At 47.3% G+C, this 18,264-nt stretch overlaps 1 protein-coding gene across 1 annotated transcript; it reads left to right on the plus strand.

Moving 5' to 3' along the window:
* Positions 1–8,451: 8,451 nt before the first annotated feature.
* Positions 8,452–16,888, plus strand: CLEC3B (C-type lectin domain family 3 member B). The gene is made up of 3 exons (XM_030971725.1): positions 8,452–8,837; positions 13,527–13,625; positions 14,961–16,888. The coding sequence occupies exons 1-3, from the start codon at positions 8,720–8,722 to the stop codon at positions 15,359–15,361; spliced, it is 618 nt and encodes a 205-aa protein (XP_030827585.1). The 5' UTR covers positions 8,452–8,719; the 3' UTR covers positions 15,362–16,888.
* The last annotated feature ends 1,376 nt before the right edge of the window (positions 16,889–18,264 follow it).

Here is an 18,264-nt window from a genome sequence, read left to right on the forward strand (position 1 = left end):
TCACAATTCATATTTTAAACCAGGATTTGTCTGCAACTACCTCACAAGGGGAAGCAGGGGGGCAGGCACTGAACTATTCTCTTAGGTGACCAGTGACAGGACTTGAGGGAACAGCCTGAAGCTGTGTCAGGGAGGGTTTAGCTTGGAGATCAGGAAAAGGTTCCTCACCCAGAAGATGGCTTGGCACTGGAACAGGCTGTCCCAGGAAGTGGTCACAGCACCAAGCCTGACAGAGTTCAGGAGGTGTTTGGACAATGCTCTCAGGCACATGGTGTGACTCTTGGTGTTCTGTATAGGAGTTGAGCTTTGATGATCCCAGTGAGTTCCTTCCAGCTCAGGATATGCTATGACTTCCCTGCTCCCTACAGCTCCACCTATCCCTTTTGCCAACAGCTGCAGTAGTAACATCTCACTGTGGCTAAGTAACATCTCACCAGCCAAAACATCTCACTGTGGCTAAGGAGAAGGGACATGACCAAGGTAAATGGAAAACTAAGTTGATCTTTAAGAGTTTGATAATTCAGCTGGAAAAGCATAGTGGCTGTCAATCCTTCACAAAGAAAAGCAGAGGATTACAGATTAGGCATGGATACAAGTTGCATCACCCGGTGTGGATTCCCTCCCTACATCAATTGGATGGCCCAGCAAAGAGTAAGAGGTGTTTATTTGGCTTTATAGGAAGAGACAACAGATGGAAAAAGTCAAAGGAAGAAGCTGATTTTTAAGAAGCTGATATTTCATCTGCAAGTGTTAAGGATTGTTTTGAACAAACTTTATGGCAGAAATTACTACAATAATCCAGGAGTTACTTAGCTCTTACTCAAGCAACGTTTTCTGAATTTTCTGTTTTAATTTTAAAATATCAGATTAAGAATTTTCTCTTGACTGTAACATGTTTTGTGGGGAAAAGGGGAGGAAGGGTTTTGCTGAAGGAAAGCTGTAGATACAGGACAGAACCTATTACAGCTCAAACTAATACTCATGATAAAATTAAAATACATGGAGTGCTTAAGGTTCCCAAATCTCTTCAGTCCTTTTGCTAGAGCTCATACATGTAGTTATTCAAGGTGACTGCAACAGTACTGTGTATTTCTGGTATAACAAGCAGTGTAACAAGCAGACACATTCTTAAAAAAAACATTCCCCAAAATTTGCCCAAGGTTCATGTTTCAAAGGGTTGGGATATTTTCAGTCCCTTAAGTAATGGTTTAGGTAGGTTGTAATGTTGCTACACAGTAGTAGAGCTAAGAAGTGACAATGAGTGCACATATTGTCTTTTATCACTTCAGGAGAGTTACGTTGTGTGAGGCAAACACTAACCTGACATCAGCTTTACAGTAGCTGTGATCCACTCATTGCCATGCAAAGCTGCTTGTAAAAATGTAGAAAGAAAGAAAACTGAAGGGAGAAAAAACCTTTAAAGTACCTTACACTTACCACAGGCAGGTTTTTTATCATTTATTATTTAATATTGCAGAAAATGGTTAATGTAAATGAGACTGCAAGTCTTGAACCTCAGCTATTCCCTGAATGTTTTATTGCAGATTTGTGGTTGGAGACCAAAAAGCTGCCCCGAGTTACACCCGGGGTGAATTTTGTAATATGAATAGTGTATTTATACACAGCTTTCCAGCTGAAGGATATCCAAGCATTTTTCAAGTTACATCACTTAAAGATGCTTCTTGTCCCCTCTCCAGATCCTTTTAATTTTAAATATATTTTTATGAGAGCTGGAGGTGGTGGTGGGAAAAGAAACATCACTGTGTTTCAAGTGTGCGAACTGACGCCTCTGCAGAGGGAAGTACATGTGCACTCCCTCCCCATTTCTTAATAAGGATAGCCAATATTTAGCCCTCTGAGATCCAGGCTGTGTGCTCAGGAGAGAGACTTGGTGCCAAGCACTTTCTCAGAGCAACCCTGTAAATTAACCTGGTGCCAGTGTCTGCAGGGCCTCCCCTACACGTGTGTGTCCTCCCCCAGTCTTCTGTAGCTGGGTATGCAGGCACAGAGTGAACTGGGGATCCCAAGGGGTCCAGTTCCTTCTGTGTCACTGCTTCCTATCTGTTGGCATGGAAAAACAGGGGTGAGGAGAGTGACCTCAGTTCAGATGGGGCCTGCTTCGACCACTGAGATATAAATAATGAGCCCAGCCAAAAGTATTACAGAGCTGTTAGTTGGTCTCAGCTGCCCCCAGAGGTTTGCTGCTACCAGCTCATGTCCCAAATGGGTAAACAAAGCTCTGACAGGGGTAAAAGGTCCTACAGCTCTCCCAGATGATACAGTATCTGCCAAGAAATCTGTGAGACTGTGGTTCTCAGGCATGCTAAGGGCTAATTTCTATTTTCTTAGCTCCCTTTAACCCCTCCCTTCTCTTCCAAACAAAAATAGCAGAATTTTAATAGAGATTTCAACTCAGAATGCTCCTGTTCCCATCCGAGCTGGTGGAAAGTTCCATGTGTTGCTGTGCAGATACTGCCACGTTTTCATTGACTTGAGTCCAGTAGAACTAAGAGGAAACATCTGTGGAGTGGGATAGCTCTCTGTTTGTCCCAGAAATTAATTGCTTCTGCTGGGAGTGTTGAGAGGCTGAAAGCTGTGTACTAGAGATGAGGAGTCTAGAAACTCCTGCTAGGCTTCTATTCATGTTGCCTAGAAAGCACACACCTGCAATTTACCTGCTTCACAGGGGGACAGCATTCCCCTCAAAGCAGAGGAGGGCTAGGCTGTACGTCAGTGGACCCAAGCCCAGGAATCCTGTCAGCTCACACTTTACAGCTACAGTTCAACACTGGAATTGTGCAGTTTGGGGAGAAGAGGGGAGCTCATTCTGCCCTGGGGAAGCAGTGGGGAGGAGCGTGGCTGTGCCACCTGCAGTCAGGCTTTAAATGAAGCCTTCCTTCAGCACAGCTTGGTGTAAAGACAAATTGGTGTGAGCCAGAGCTCGCTCACAGCTCCTGTGAGTATGCAAGTCTCTCTTCAAGGGATTTTGCACCTTGATTTAACACAGACAGGAGGGTGTTTCTATATTTGTTTTGTAAGCAGCACTTACCTGAGGCTTACCCACTTCTGCTAGGACTGCCTCCAGCTTTTCCTTTGAACTGCAGCAGATGCCACTGCCCTCCTCAGCAGCAGGGTGTTCTCCAGCCCTGCTGTGGCACTGGCTTACTTTGCCTGTGGTCAGTGTCCAGTGGCTCCCAGAGAGCGGGAGAAGCAAAGCTGTGACTGGTGAGACTGAGTGCTCATGTCCTGATCCCAGAGCCTTGTTCTCCCCATTCCTTTACCACGCTAGAGAAAAATGCAAGAGCAGGTTTGCAACTGGTACTGAATCTCTTCAGCCATCGGCCTCTCTGTGATTTCTCACTGCTCCTCTTGTCTCCTTGTGCACTCCTGCCCCATTGCACTCCCTGCCCATGCAAGGCAGCTTTTCCTTCTAAGGCAAAATGTGGCTGCTCCTGATAGCTGTGCCTCACAGAGGCTTCTTTTCCTTTTTCCTTCTTTTCCTTGGATCTACATTTCTAGCTATCCAGGAACAAAGATGTTTTTGCTGTTGCTGCAAAACATCATTAGAATCTCAAACATGCTGCTAATGACTCCCTGGTGATGGTTTAAACCTCCATTTCATTGACTGGAACACTTTTTAATAAAGCTGTGGTTATCTCTCGAGCTCTGTGAACAACCCTGTTGCTATCCTAATCTGGGTAAGATGAGCAGCACAGGCGCAGCTGAGTTTTCATGTCACACCACTTGTTGGTGAGATTTGTTCTCCTTTATTTAGACAGAGATCATCATAGTTGCTGCAGCCCCTTAGCTTATACCTTCAGAGGACTAAGAAGGATTCTCAGGCCCTTTCTGATTTCCTGCACCCAGCTGGCTGTGGCAGGGATCCCTCCCTTCCAGAGGAGCTCTCTCCCTGCCCCTTCTCTCTGTGTTTTCGCAGATGGTAAGTTTGGCTATTTCCACAACTGGAAACCTATGGGTTGAAAAGTCATTATTTGAATCCTACCTCTCTTCCCTCCAGCGAAAGACCAACTTTAACACAATGAGGCTTTTCAAGACCATGGATTGCTTTCTTTCTGCTGTCTGATCATGCAAACTTGTCTATAAATTCAAAAAATTAAGGAATTCACGAAGCTGAAGTTGAAATTCTCTCATAATCCACAATTCAGCATCCACAGCAATCTAATGGTCAAAAGTGAGAACAACATGAAATAAGAGTCTAAGCTGACAGACCTGCTGTCTACTTGCCAGTCCAAAAATACTGACCATCAAGTTCAGTGCTGACCTCACTTGAACTGATGCTGTGACAAGCAGTAGACCTAGACAGTTAGGAATTCCTCCCGAGTTTTGGTGTTAAGTTTAGACACTTCACTACAGTTTTCCTTTGGCTGTTTGGACTTTGGGATCTGGCTGATGGGCAAACACAAAGCAGCGAAGACAGACAGATTACCTCTAGCCTACAAGAACTGCAGTCTCCAAACAAAAGGGAGTGTGAGTCCTTTGGTGCAGTTCCTTTGCAAGCAGAAGGATTTTAAACAGCTGATACTACTTGAACTCAAATGCTCCACATTTGCATCTGGTTTAAAGCCCAAAGATCTACTGCAGAATGGATCCTTCTGTCTCTAGCCTTTGGTGTACGTGGGGTAGGGATGTGAGCCGTTCTTGACATGGGATAGATGGGAAGGTTCCCTCCTTAGGCTCAGAGTCAGTTTCCTAAAGTTGATGCTGGGGATAACATTTTGGCAAAATCCTTGGTTTTCCCCATCATTGTCCTTACGAAAACCGCCCTTTCCTGAACTGTTATTGCATTTCTTCTCGATTGGTCTCCAAAACAATGATCCATAGATTTGGCTCTCTCCATTTTAACCTGTTCTCATGTTTATGCTGGTGGAAATCAGGAATGATGCCAGCACGAGTTCAGGCAGCGGCTAATGAATATCAAAGATTTTCTTGTGCTAGCCCCACTTCCTCACACAGTGTTTGTTACTTTCCACTGCTGTTTCTCTCCTGTTCCTCTTTGACGGTACTGGGGTGCCACTGACACACAGATCCTACCTGTTGGAACCCAGGAAATTCCTCTGGCTGCCCTGGAGGACTGGAGCCCCTGTCCAGGGGGCTCAGAGACCTTGGCACAGAGCCCAAGACCCCTGTGCCTTTGATTTAGCCCTTGGAAAAATAATTACCAATCTTATGGTAATATGAAGAATTACAAGCCACGAAAGTTTAAGTAGAATGATAGTGAATATATCATGAGGTGAAAAATAGATTTTTGGGGTTTTTAGAATGGGGGTTCAGGGGGCGAGATGGAGGAATCTGGGCGTGTCCAGCCTTTCTCCTTCTTCTCCTTGGCCTCCATCTTCTGCTTGATGGTGGAACTTTTGGATTGGTTTAGAGTAGAAGCTCACTGTCTAACATAGGTGATAGGTATTGGAAAGTAAGTGTAAACATTGTACATGTAGTTTTTAGAATAAAAAGATAACACCACCCGGGGAGCAGCTAGAGTGCCCCTGACTGTCCTGCTGAGCGGACCTCAGCTGGACAAGAGAAAGAATTTTATAGATAAGGAACAATAAACAACCTTGAGACCGAGAAATGAAGAGCTCTGACTCCTTCTTCAAGCACTGGGCTGGGAAAAGAAACTTTCTAACGCATCTCGGGGTCACTCTGACCAGCGAGAGTCCTGAGACCTGCCCTGGCAGAGTGGATGTCACCAAATCACAGAACATTCCAAGCTGGAAAGGACCCACAAGGATCATCAAGTCCGGCTTTAAGTGAATGGTCTGTACAGGGACTCACAACCCTGGCATTTTTAGCACCGGGTTCTAATGCACTGAGCTAATCTCAAGGGAGCAGAGGTGTGAATCCCAGTGTGCTGCCCCAGCCACGAATCAGGCCCCTGAACTGCAGGGCCCTGAAAATAAAGATGCTTTTGGGCCTCCCCTTTGCACTCCTGCTGTCAGAGGGAGGCAGGAGCCTTCCCAAAGGAGGAGGAGCTTCTGGCAAAGAGCTGGCATCATTCAGCATTGGGGTGGCCTGCCTTTGAACTGGTGACTTAGGCCTGAAAGGCCAGCTCTGGTAATTGCTGATCTTGATAATGACCGTGTGAATGCTGTTATCCAGTCCACCCGTGCACTTTCCAGCCATTGTGCGGCGATGCTGCCTCATTTCTTGGCTTGGCCATACCTGCTCTTTTCCAGGAGCCAAAGCAAAATAGCCTCTGATCTCGCTGCCCATTTCCTTGCCTAGCTGGGCACGAAATCACAGGTCTGCATTGCTGCCAGGAGCATCCAGCTTCCTTTCATGGGTTTATTCCAACTACTGTTTTGCTAACTGAAACCCTTCCAAATTCAGCATCCCAGACTACTTACTGGGTTTCCCAAAGCCACGTAAACTTTTCTGTCTGCTTCCCTGCAGCCCTGGAATGGTTTCCACAAGCTAGGTTCTTCTACCCTCTTTTTTTCATCTCAAACCAGTCACCTTGCAATTAACAGGAGCTGCTCTCTCTCTAACCAGGAGTCTGGGCTTGAAACCAGGGAGTGAAGTGCCTTTGCTGGGAAGTAAAATCCATAATTGCACAGATGTTAAAAATCATGGACAAAACCTTGGTTTCTTGGCATAATTTTAGTATTTGCTGATGACTTCCAGTTCTATTAGTTCATCTAATAAAAAGGATTACCTCTACTCAGTTCCCACACCTCTCTCACATAAAGGAGTGTGAATTATCGGGATCTCAAAAGCAAAGCACCATTGAGAGCCCCATTATTTAACTGGAACTCTGGCTTCAGAAGGAGCTTGGGCAGGGGATGGCTGTTCCCTGGAGCATCCTCATGCTGGATCCAATGCAGCAACACTTCAGCTTGCTCCCATTAGCTGGATGGGAGCAAGGTTTATGAGCTTTTGTAATGTCAAGGATTTTTATTTTCAGTCTACACTGGACAGAATTGGGGCAAAGCCCCCTGTGGATAGTGTTACAGCTGGAGACAAGTGTTTTGAGTCTACTTGTTTTCATTTTTCAAGAAAAACAGTGGTGGCATCCAGCACAGGACCTGCTGGATGGTGCAGTGATGGAACTCCTTGGTGCAGACCTGTTCTTCAGGGACTAATGGAAAGCCACCCTGCCCTTCTTGTTTCAGATAGGCAACACTCCGGTTGATTCCAGGCTGGAAATCTGAGGTTAGGAATTGCTGTCAGACTCCACACCACAGCAATCTGTTTCATGGGCAGCAGTAAAGGGAGCATTTTGGGTTTTTCTCCAGCTTGGCAGCACATGAATCAAAGCAAAGGCAGGCGAGTGTATCTGTAGCCAAGGAAAACTGGGAGGTACCGAGTTACCTACCAAAAGTACTTTCCAGTTTCAAGGAAAGGAAATGTGTGTGTGTATGTAGTTGTCTGGCATCTCTTGGGCTCCATCCATCCCATTTTGGGATAGTCCAGGTAGGAGAACAGTAAATCCCCAAAATATGTATTTTCCAGTTTAAATTTGAGTGAGGGTTGGTGCACATGATAAAGAGCAGTGAAAATCAAACTGTTCCTCCTATGCTTCAAAAGCTTGGACTGTTCAGGTAGGACATCAGGCCAGGATTTTCCTTATTCAGCAGAAGTGTGAGGCAGGGTAACAGTTGTTACAGGGTTGCCAAACTAATTCAGTGGCAGCTCTTTTTCCAGTCACATCCCTGTTTATCTCAGACCTTTTATGCTCCTACAGCTCTAGAGGTTCACATTGTGCTGGGTGGCATATTGCCTTAAATTATCAGAAAAGTTTTAAGGTTAATAGCTGATGTCTGGAGCACTTTGTTCTCCAAAATGCCCATCTTTCCTCCCTCCACGTTAATTTCTTCCTCTTGTTCAAACTGCTGCTGTTCCTCCTGTGGGAAGGACTTAGCTGCTTGAGCTGCAGCTGCTGAACAACCACACCACCCAAAAAAACAGGCAGTGGTCTTGGTTTAGGCTGCAGAGCTGCTCAGCACAGCCCAGCCGGCCTGAGAAGTCAGGCTGGGGACCTGCAAAAGGGCCCTGGGGAGAAGGGGCCTCCTTTTTGTGGAACATGTGCCCCTGGTCCCAAATCCCACTGGAGATCCCATGGAGAAGCATGACAGCAGCAGGATAACCCTACCAAAGCCGCAGTGGGACTGCTTTTTAGAGGGGTAAGAGCCACCCTACCCTCTGAGCAAGGAACCGAGGCGCTCAGTCCCCCCACCCGACCCCTCTGCCGCTGCTGGAGCCGGCACATCCCTTGGGGCATCCCTGAGGGCTGAGGGGCGGGGGACAGGCAGGGGACAAGCGGGGGACAGGCAGGGGGCAGGCGGCCCCTCTCCGCTCCCTCGGCCGCCCAAGCGCTGTTTCACACCTGGCCTCGCTGTTGCCATCGCTGACACACAAGATCAAACTCGTGGCGTTGTGCTAAAAGCCACAGGAAATCCTTCCAGCTACACTCCCAGCCTTTCCTCATGTTTAGCTTAGCAGACTGTCGGTACATTCATTCCCTTTTTTTGTAGGTTTTTTGTTTTGTTTTGTTTTGTTTCTCTTTTTAACAAAAACAAGCGGCGTGCTAAGAGCTGCAGCCCCTCAGGGAGGTGTTCAGCCTTGGCCGGAGCCGCCCGGGGCCGGGAGGCTGCGCTGGCCCGGGCTCAGCGGGAGCTCTCTGGGACAGCCATTCCCGCCTCCAGCCGCTGTCCCGGCGGCTGTGTGAGGGCAGGGCGGCTGCAGCTCCGCTCGCACCGGCATGGCGCTCCGAGCAGCCTGCCTCCTCCTCCTCTGCCTCCTCTGCCTCCTCTCCCTCGCCCAGCTCTCCGAGCAGCAGAACGGCAAAGCCCGGCAGAAACCGGCGGCTTCCAAGAAAGGTAAGGGGCAGCGGCAGCTTCCTTGCGAGGAAGACTTGCAGGGCTTGGGGGCTTGCAGTCAGCCCACTCGTCTGGGCATTTAACAGTGCTTTAGTGAAACTTGATAAAAAAGCATATGAAAACCTAATAAAGCGTCTTCCTCCCCCCTTCCTCCGTGGGAATGATTGTGCAGCTCTTCTGTAAAATAGTGAGGGTATTGAGATGGTTCTGGTGGGTCCCTACCTCGAATAAATTTGTTGGGACAGCTTAGTCTGAATTTCAGAGGAAATGCATTTTCCGTGTTCCCTCTAAGGTTCAACCTAAGCTTTTCCTCTAATAAACTCTTCCTTCCTATAACACCCTCACCCTTTGTCATTCGTTTTTCAGAAGCAAGTGAGTGGCAGATGATAGGCAATTTTGGAGATAAGAGCCGGCAGAAAATATCCAAGCCATTAAGCATCAACAGGGTTCTTAATTTAAAACCACTGGCCTCGGATGTGTTCACACCGGGCACAAGCTCTGACTACTCAGGCTTGAACACACAAAGATGCCTGGGTTTTCTATTCCCTAGTGGGTTTGTGTCTCCTTCCCTTCTCCTGTTTTCCTCCTGTCCCATCCTTGACTCAGTGCACATTAGGTACAGGAGAAGGCAGGTGAGGTGAGGAAGCAGCATGCCTGCCTGATGTGTCCGACCGCAGCCGCCTGGGCTTGGTGTGCTCCTTCATTTCCTACTTGGAAAGAAGTGGGGAGCAAGGAAGAGGCATCTCTGGAATTCACTTGGCCAGGCTGCTGTCTACACTCACCCAGTGGCTATTTTTGTCAGATTCCATCCTTGAGAAATTTCTGCCTTTTCTCCCATTAGATCTTTCTATGAATTCACAAACTTAGCTGCTTATTCCACATCTTATTCTGCAGGACATGGAATAACAGAGAAAACAGTCTGACTGTTTTCTAGAGCAAAAATACCCCCTTGGGCTCATACAGGGCACATGCATGCATTGCACTCACTGGAGGTACCAGGAGAGAGAAATTTCTTAAAGAAATGCTATTTTTCTCTACATGTCATTGCAACTGCTGTTTGTAATCAATTAGTGACAAGAAGGTGAGAGAAAAATCTCCTTTTTGACAAGAAAATTTGGCTCTGATTTAAAAACTTTTGAGAGGGTTGTCCGGGAAATCAAGCCGTCTGTACCAGCTGGTGGCAGGTTTTTGTCAGAATTTCTTTTCAAAGCAGAGGTCATATTTTCTGTGGAGGAAAGGGAAAAGCCCAGCAACTTGGCATTTTTTGATCAGTCCCATCCAGCCCCATAGGGGATCAGCTGCCCTGCCTTTACTGGAAATTTCCAGTATTTCTTGCTTAATATTCTTCAGATTTTTACCAATGCCTGAGTGTAGGAAAAGAGGGAGAAAAGTGCTAAAAACCCCCTATGAAGCTCCTCTTTGCCTCTACATCCAAGCCTGCCTGCCCAGCCACCACAGGGGCCAGGGTTCAGCCACTTCTGCTCTGAATAATGGCAGGATGGCCCCATCTCATCCTCATCCAGGCATCCAGTACCCCCATCCTGGTTCCATCCCTGCACTTTGCCTGGGAGGGTCAGGAATAGCAAAGCCACTGGAGAGTTGGTGTGTTTGGCTGGATTTATTTTTAATCTATGCAACCAAACCACAAATGTTAGAAAAGAAAGCATTGGTTTAAGCCAAGCTTTTTATGTTGTGGGTTTTTTAATTTTTTCTTTTTTTTTTTTTCTTTTTCTATTTTTTTTGTAATTATTGCTTATGTTTGGATCTGCTTCAGAATGAAAAATGATGCTATTTCAACATGAAAAAGCCAAACCACAGCATTTAGAAAATGCTGAGACAGCACATTCCCTTTGCCTGCTGTTGTGTTTTTGCCCCTCAAAGTACTCCCCAGTTATTGTTCCAAATGCAGTAGCTCAGCAAACTCTCCCTGAGCCCCAGTGTCTTGGGGTACAGGTGGGATTTGCCCTTGTCTCGCTGCTCTGGGGGTGTCATCCAAAAGAATGCCAGGGGAGGGAGGCGCTGGCATCCCTGCCTGGGCAGTGCTGACACCCCATGGCTGGAGGGTGCAGGCATCAGCCCTGGGGGGCTCCACTTGGTCACAGGTGTGGTGGGGTGCTGCCCCCATGGAAGGGGGCATCTTTGCATAGCTCTCACGTGTATTTCTGAGGTAAATGGAGACAGAAGTCAGAGTCTGGATGCTTAATTCAGTGGGTAGGGAGTAATTTGGGCTTCTTTTCTAATGCCACCTGCTGCCCAAAATTTCGGTGTATTCTTGTCTGGGTGCTCTTCCCTGAAAATGCCTGTGAACATTTAGACTGCTGTAAATTCAGTGTGGGTGTGTTCAGTCTCCTCGTTTGATCCAGGGACAGACTGCAATATGGGACCTGACTGTTCCACTTCATACCTTTGAAGAAATGCCTGGTGTCAGAGGAAATACTGGTGGCCAGAGAGCTTTGATGACAAAAATTGTGAACCAGAGTGATGCTCGTTCCTCTGGGGCACAGAAAGCTGTTTGGATCTCCAGGCAAAGCTAAGAAACATGTATATTTATCCAAATTTCATACAGGAATAGTTAAGACCTTAAAATTAAGTACAGAGGGATTTGTTTGTTATTCAGCATACAATTAGAGTGGACGAGAGTTCCCATTTTAAGCTTTAAATACGCTCCTGGCCAGGGTTTCAAACCAACAGACTGTTTTGACCCACACTTCTGTGAGTCTCCTTTTGATCTTGCCTCTGCCCACGCTTAATGCTGCTGCTCCTGGTCCTGCACAGAGACCCACTCCGTCAGTATGCCAGCTGCCATCAGAGAAAACCCAGACTGTAAACAGGCTTGATCCCAGGCTTCAGGAGGTGAGCCTTGAGGAAATGACAGCACTGAGACAAAAACCCATGGCAATAAAATAGACAGCAATGTCTGTTGATATAGCCGTGGTCCTCACTTTATAGCTGAAGGGTGGGTCAACCAGTCTTGGTTCTCTGTGAGATATCCCAGTGAATGCAGTGCTGTAGGAGCATCTTGTGGCCCAGGGTTTGGAGATGAGGTACTGAAAAGGGACAGGGCTCTTAGCTAGTTATCAAGGAGACATGTCACCTCTCATGGCAGGGACCCTCGAGGTGGGAACCCACCAGCAAACCCATCTGGAAAACCATAAGGAGCTGCCCCAGCAAGACTCATTGGCAGTGTCCTGCCATGGCCTTCGGATGTTACTTAAAGCTTAGAACATTTGTTCTGCTGCAAGACAGGCTTGCATGGGAAAAAACCCCATGATTAATTAGCCATTTCCCACAAAGTGTTTTCATCAAAGGCAGGAAAATAATATCTAGTGCCTCAGTGTTACGTGAATCCATTAAAGTTAATTGAGCAATGAGTAAAGTAAAGTTAATTGAGCATTGAGTAAAGTAAAGTTAATTGAGCAATGAGTAATGCCCTCCTCCTGATGTGTCTGGTTTTCATGTTCATGGCACCCCATGTAATCTTGGGTTGGTGGTTTTGACCTGCACCCAGGCTGCTTCCCTACTTGCCTGCCTTGGTGCCTCAGCTCCTTGGCCCTCAAGGAAGCTCCTCCTACTGCATTCACAGCAAACTGTCCCCTTTCCTTTCAGCCCAGGAGAACCACTAGATGCTTTCAACATGAGAACTACTAGAGCCTCAGTGTCCCATCTCCCACCACCTTCAAGGTGTAAATGGTCCCTTTGCTCCTGTCTAGGAGAAATCCAAGTACTGATTCATAACTGGTTGGAACTGTTGCAGAAGCAGCGCACCTAGCAAGATGTAGGCTTTAAGAGCCAGCTGTCCAGCCAAACAGGTGTCTTCTCACAGCAGGAGAGCAGCTCTGGACACTGTTTGGGTACCTGCACTGGGGGTGATGGAGGTAGAGATGAGGCAGCTGTGGTGGTCCAAAGGATGGTGTGGTTGGTGGGCAGAGGCTGGTGGCTGGTGTGCAGAGGCAGATCTGGTGGAGGTAGGATCTGCAACCCTTCCAGCCCCTTCCTGCTGGTGAGCAAAGTGCTTTCCTACCAACCCACCAATGACAGCAGACAAGAGGTGGGTGCAGCCAGGAGAGCACACAGAGAACATCACGTGTTAGGGTGTTTAAGGGAAGCCAGGAGAGTGTGCTGTGAATAGAGAGAGAGAGAGAGGGAGCATGCTTTTGAGGAATCTGAAAAAAATAAATCCTGTTTTGGGGTTTAAAAATAAAAAAATAAATCCTGTTCATCATTAGCTTCAAGTCGCCCACAAAACATTTGTGTGTGTCAGGACTTGTGTTCAGGCCGGGATGTCCTCCTGCATTTTGGGAGCTTGACTCCAAGGCAGCACCATCCCCATTGACTGCTCTACACAGGGGTGCCAGAGACAAGCCTGCACGTTGCAGTGCTCGTGCATGTCTCCTCTTCCCCAGCACTGCCAACCCAAAGGGTGACCCCTGCAGCTGGAAGATGCCTGGGGTCCACAGTCCCAAAACCTGAACCAGGAAAACAAGGTTGTAATTGATAGTGGAGCCAGGCTGGCAAGCAAATGCACTCTGATGGATGTGCAAGGGGACACAGGTGCTGATTTTGTGGATTCCTTTTGTTTATCCTCCTCTGAGGGCAAAGAAACATGGAGTTTTGATGACAGGAACAGATTTGGTTGCTTCCCCTGGGATACAACCAATATTTGTGCTCTTTCTTTGATTTCTCCAACAGATGGTGTGAGCCTCAAAATGATTGAAGACCTGAAGGCCATGATTGACAACATCTCTCAGGAGGTTGCTCTACTGAAGGAAAAGCAAGCACTCCAGACAGGTAAAGGGCTTGCTGAAGAACACACAACTTTTACTTTGAGAGGGGAGCTGCTCATGAAGTGGCTGCAATTGCTCCACATGTCTTGATGACAGATGCCCAAGCACCACACAGCAACAAGCCCACCATGGGGAGAGAGGTTGGAGGGTAAGAGGGGGGTGTGGGTCTCTGCAATTCCTCTGGGCTGGTGAACCTCCTTGGGCAGTTAATGGCAGGAGCTGTGCAGTGTGGAGCCCCCCTCTTTAGGTGCCTCCCATCTGGATATTCCTATGATGCTAAGCCAGATGTTCATTTTCCTTTATGAGGTGGAGGGATGGGATTTGGATTAGTCTGTGCTTTTACCAAATGTAGTTTACTCTTTTGTCAGACCCCCAGTGAAATGGCAACCTGGTCTCTTCTACACACCATGGTATTGCCCAGGGCACTGCACTGCAGGGCAGTCCTGCTTCATTAAACATACACAGAGGACAATCCCAAAATGTCCATCTTCCAGATGTGCTCCATAGTTATTCTGTGCAAACTCCACTGGCATCAGTAGGAGTAGGATTTGCAAAACATGAAGCAGAAATGAGATGAAAATGCAAATTAAGGAGATTTTTCCCCTTAAAAGAAAAGGAGCACAAGCAAAATCAAGGCTTTAGTTCCAAGCTCACATTCATTGAGAAGTAATTTGTTTGGATATTAATGTGTGGCTCTGATTAGATATTGTTTGGCTACAGTACCCCGCACTCTTAAGGTTTAGAGATTAAAGAAAAGCAAAATACATTGATATCCTTAAAACCAAAATCAGAGGCAAGTAGAAATTTCCTCTAAAGACCTCAAGCTATGCAAGCGCAACACTTCTGATCAAAGCTTATTAAAAAAGACTTTTTTTTCATCTTGCATAATTAAGATGATTTAATTGGCATGCAGGTTTTTTCCCAAAACACTCCAACACCCGGCAGTGCCCATGACAAACCATATTTCCAACAAATTCATCACAGAAAGAGTAGCATTGGCTGGGGAGAGGAACAAGGCCAGGGAAAGGGGCGGGAGGACCATGTTGTGCCTCTGCTCCAGCACCAGCAGAGCCCAGAAGGGTGGCAGGGGCACCCTGAAAATCCATTTCACCCAGTGATTTGCAGAGGGGGAGGGAACGTCTCCATGACTGTGTCCCACCCTGCAGAGGACAAAAAGGGGCCCTTGGAATCCTGTGCTGCTAAGGGTCACTGTGCAACCTAAGAAATTAAGTTTGTAATTTGGCTGCTGCGTTTGCTGCTGCCGCCTCTTCCTGGGCACCATTTTTAAACCAAATTCTCCTTCTGTCTTTTTTATTCTGTTGGTGTGGTAACCTCTCAGTCTGCCTGAAAGGCACCAAAATTCACCTGAAATGCTTTCTGGCGTTTTCGGAGACCAAGACGTACCACGAGGCCAGCGAGAGCTGCATCTCCCAGGGCGGCACGCTGAGCACGCCCCAGGGCGGCGAGGAGAACGACGCCCTCTACGACTACATGCGCAGGAGCATCGGCCCCGAGGCCGAGCTCTGGCTGGGCCTCAACGACATGGCCTCCGAGGGCAGGTGGGTCGACATGACGGGCAGCCCCATCCGCTACAAGAACTGGGAGACTGAAATCACCACCCAGCCCGACGGCGGCAAGCTGGAAAACTGCGCGGCTTTGTCAGGGACCGCCAATGGCAAGTGGTTCGACAAGAGGTGCCGAGAGCAGCTGCCCTACGTCTGCCAGTTCATGATCGTGTAGCAGCAGGGCCTCCCCCTGCCCAGCCAGCCCAAAGCCCACCCTGGGCAGCGGGATGATGGAGCTGTAGCTGTGTGTTTGCCTCCGTGTCCGTCGACACACCCTCATGCGCGTGTTCAGTAGAGTCACCCTTTGCAAAGAGCGTCGCCGCGGCTCACTGCCGGGTCATAGAGCCCCAGAGCATTTCCTTTAGCCTCATCCAGCCCTGTTCGCAGCTGCACTGCTCTTCCTAAGGCACGATTTATAGATATATATTTTTTTACACAGGGAATTTATTAGGACAGCTCAGTTGTTCCAGCAAAGAACCAGTCCAGCCTGGTATACAGCTGCCTCGGCTGCCCAGGGCTGTCACTCTGGAGTGTCCTTCCCCATTTTGCTGAGCTTTCTTGGGACACCAGCATAGGCAGTTTCTGCTTTCTTCTCTTGTTTTGCTTCCCCATAAGCCCTGGCAGCAATTTGTGAGAGTTCCATGTTCCTCACAGTGTTCCAGTTCAGCCTTGTGAGGATCAAGGTCCTGTCTCAACAAGCAGAGGGAGCTACTCCTGCTTTGCATTGACAGATGCAGTTGGGCTTATTTGGTAGGATACCAGCTGCTCAACTAGTCAAATTACATGTATGAATTAATTACCAAGTTACAGGCATGTTTGGTCCTCTTCTTACCAGCCAGAAGCCAGTTTCTCTGACTTCAGTGGGAGAGCAAGACCCACTGCCAGGTCCTTTGAAGAAAAAAATCCCATCAAAAGCTTTATTTGTGCTGCAGTATCAAGGGAAAGCAGCAAAGATTGGAGCATAGTTAGTCAACAATATTACTAGAAATAGAAGATGTTTGTATTACATAAATAAAATAAATGTAATACTCTTAGGGAGTATGTTGCTATATAAAAATAGCTATATATTGGAAACAAGCCCCAGGACAACTTACTCCAGCAGCTTCAGGAATGACCTGATCTGTTCACATGACAGGAATCCAGATGAACTAGTCCAATCTTTGCTGGTTCTTGGCAAACATAAATCTGCTGAGCACTGTTTGTGCCAATATAGTCATGCCCAGCTGAAGTTCTGACTTCAGTGATTTTTTTACTGAGAAAAGGTTTAAAGTAAGAAAAACCAAAACAAAAAAAGCAAAACCAAAACCAAAGCAAAACAAAGCAGAAGAACTCCCCAGCAATGGTGGGAAAGAGGTGCAGGTCACCCTGGCAGCTTAGCAGAGCTTTGCTGGCTGTTGGCTGAAAGGTATCAGTGGTTCTTTTCAGTCCAGTGCTTGGCAATAACCCCTCCAGTTTGGGTCACAGGCCCTGCGCTTCCAGGTTGGAGGTGTCAAGACAGGATCCTGCCCGTGAGACAGGTGTTCCAGTTTGCTGCTTTGTTTAAAAGCAGCATGGTGGTAGGTCTTCCAAGCCATCAAGTCTGAGCCAAGCTGGAATTACACACACACAAATGCAGAGTGCACGCTTCTGAGGTTGTCACTATTGCCAAACTCTCCGCTGTTCCAATGACTATAAAATAAAAATATCTCTATAGCTTGCTGAAGGAATGGAGTTGTGTCAATATGATTGGATTGGCTTTCTTCTACTTGTCTTTCTCTTCAGAGCAGCTCCAGGGATATATCTGAAGGCTGGAGATAACAAAGCCAGAGGGGAAAAGCAGGAAGTGAGAGCCTCCCACCCTGTAATGCGCTTTATAGGATTCTCCCCCTCCTGCCCCGTTATCATCCCAGTCACATGTCATACATAGGATACAGGCAGGGAATCCTTTTATAGGAAAATAAGATTTCCTTCCTTTCCTCCCTTGCTGCTGGGAAATTTCATTCTGAAATACAAGCTAACCCAGAAGGAAGATCCCTCCCTCAGCCCTGTTTGGCAGCACTGGTGGTGCTGGGGGAAATGGCACCTCAGCTCCAAGCATGGAGCCAGTCCTTCCCGGGCTGCTTCCCATCTCCTCTACAATGAGCAGAGCTGCAGAGGCACCAAGAGTCCCTCTCCTTCACCCACTGAGGTGGTGATGACTTCTCCCTCCTCTCCAGCATCCCGTGTAGGAGAGAAGACCATCCACGTAGAAGACAGTGCCTCACACCAGTCTGTGAAGTTTCATCTGCTGCAGGACTGCATGTGAAGTTAGGTCTCTTTTGCATAGCTCTTCAGTGAGTTTTACTTTGGACCCCGCTCCTGATGTTTTCCAAGACTCTCTGCTGTAGGTCATGATTACACCCTACAAGCCAGCTTGTCTCAATATAAACCCTCTAGTTCCTTTGGCAGAGGTTCCCTCCATCATCTCATGTTTTGAGATACACGTGAAGGCAAAGCAGCAATGCTGGAAGAGTTCCTGGCTTTAATCCTGACTGGTCATAAACCACAAGGTCTTAAAACTCAAATGTGTGGTCAGAGACATAAACTGAGGGCTTTTATGGAAAGAGGAACAGTGTGGAAGCCATGGACCCTGCAATGCTGAGCTTCAGGGAAGTTGTGGGTGCTGGAGCTGGACCATCTTGGTATGGAGTGTGAATCTGAAAAACAGCCATGGAGATGGATGCCAAAGGATATTCCCAAAGAGGACATGAAGAAGTCAATCTGTCAAATCTAAAAAATAACAAGTCACTCTCAGCAGATTTCTTGCTCATATCTCTCTTCCTCTCTGTTTTCACGAAGCTAAACTCCTGCCAGCACCATTCCTCATAGATGTTTTGCTCTTCTGAAGCTGGGAGGAGCACAGGGAAGGGTGACTTTGCCTCTGCTGTACTTGTTGGATCTAGGATGGCAAAACTGACCTTGTAATTTCAGTGCTACATTTGTAAGTTTCCTGTTATTCTTACAATCTTTTTCTTACTACACAATATGAACTACAAATTTTCTTTGAAAAACCAAACTTTTAGAAGATTCCTCATCCTTCTTACCAGAGCAATGTTGCTT

The sequence above is a fragment of the Camarhynchus parvulus genome, chromosome 2 (assembly GCF_901933205.1).
Source record: "Camarhynchus parvulus chromosome 2, STF_HiC, whole genome shotgun sequence".
Taxonomy (NCBI): Eukaryota; Metazoa; Chordata; class Aves; order Passeriformes; family Thraupidae; genus Camarhynchus; species Camarhynchus parvulus.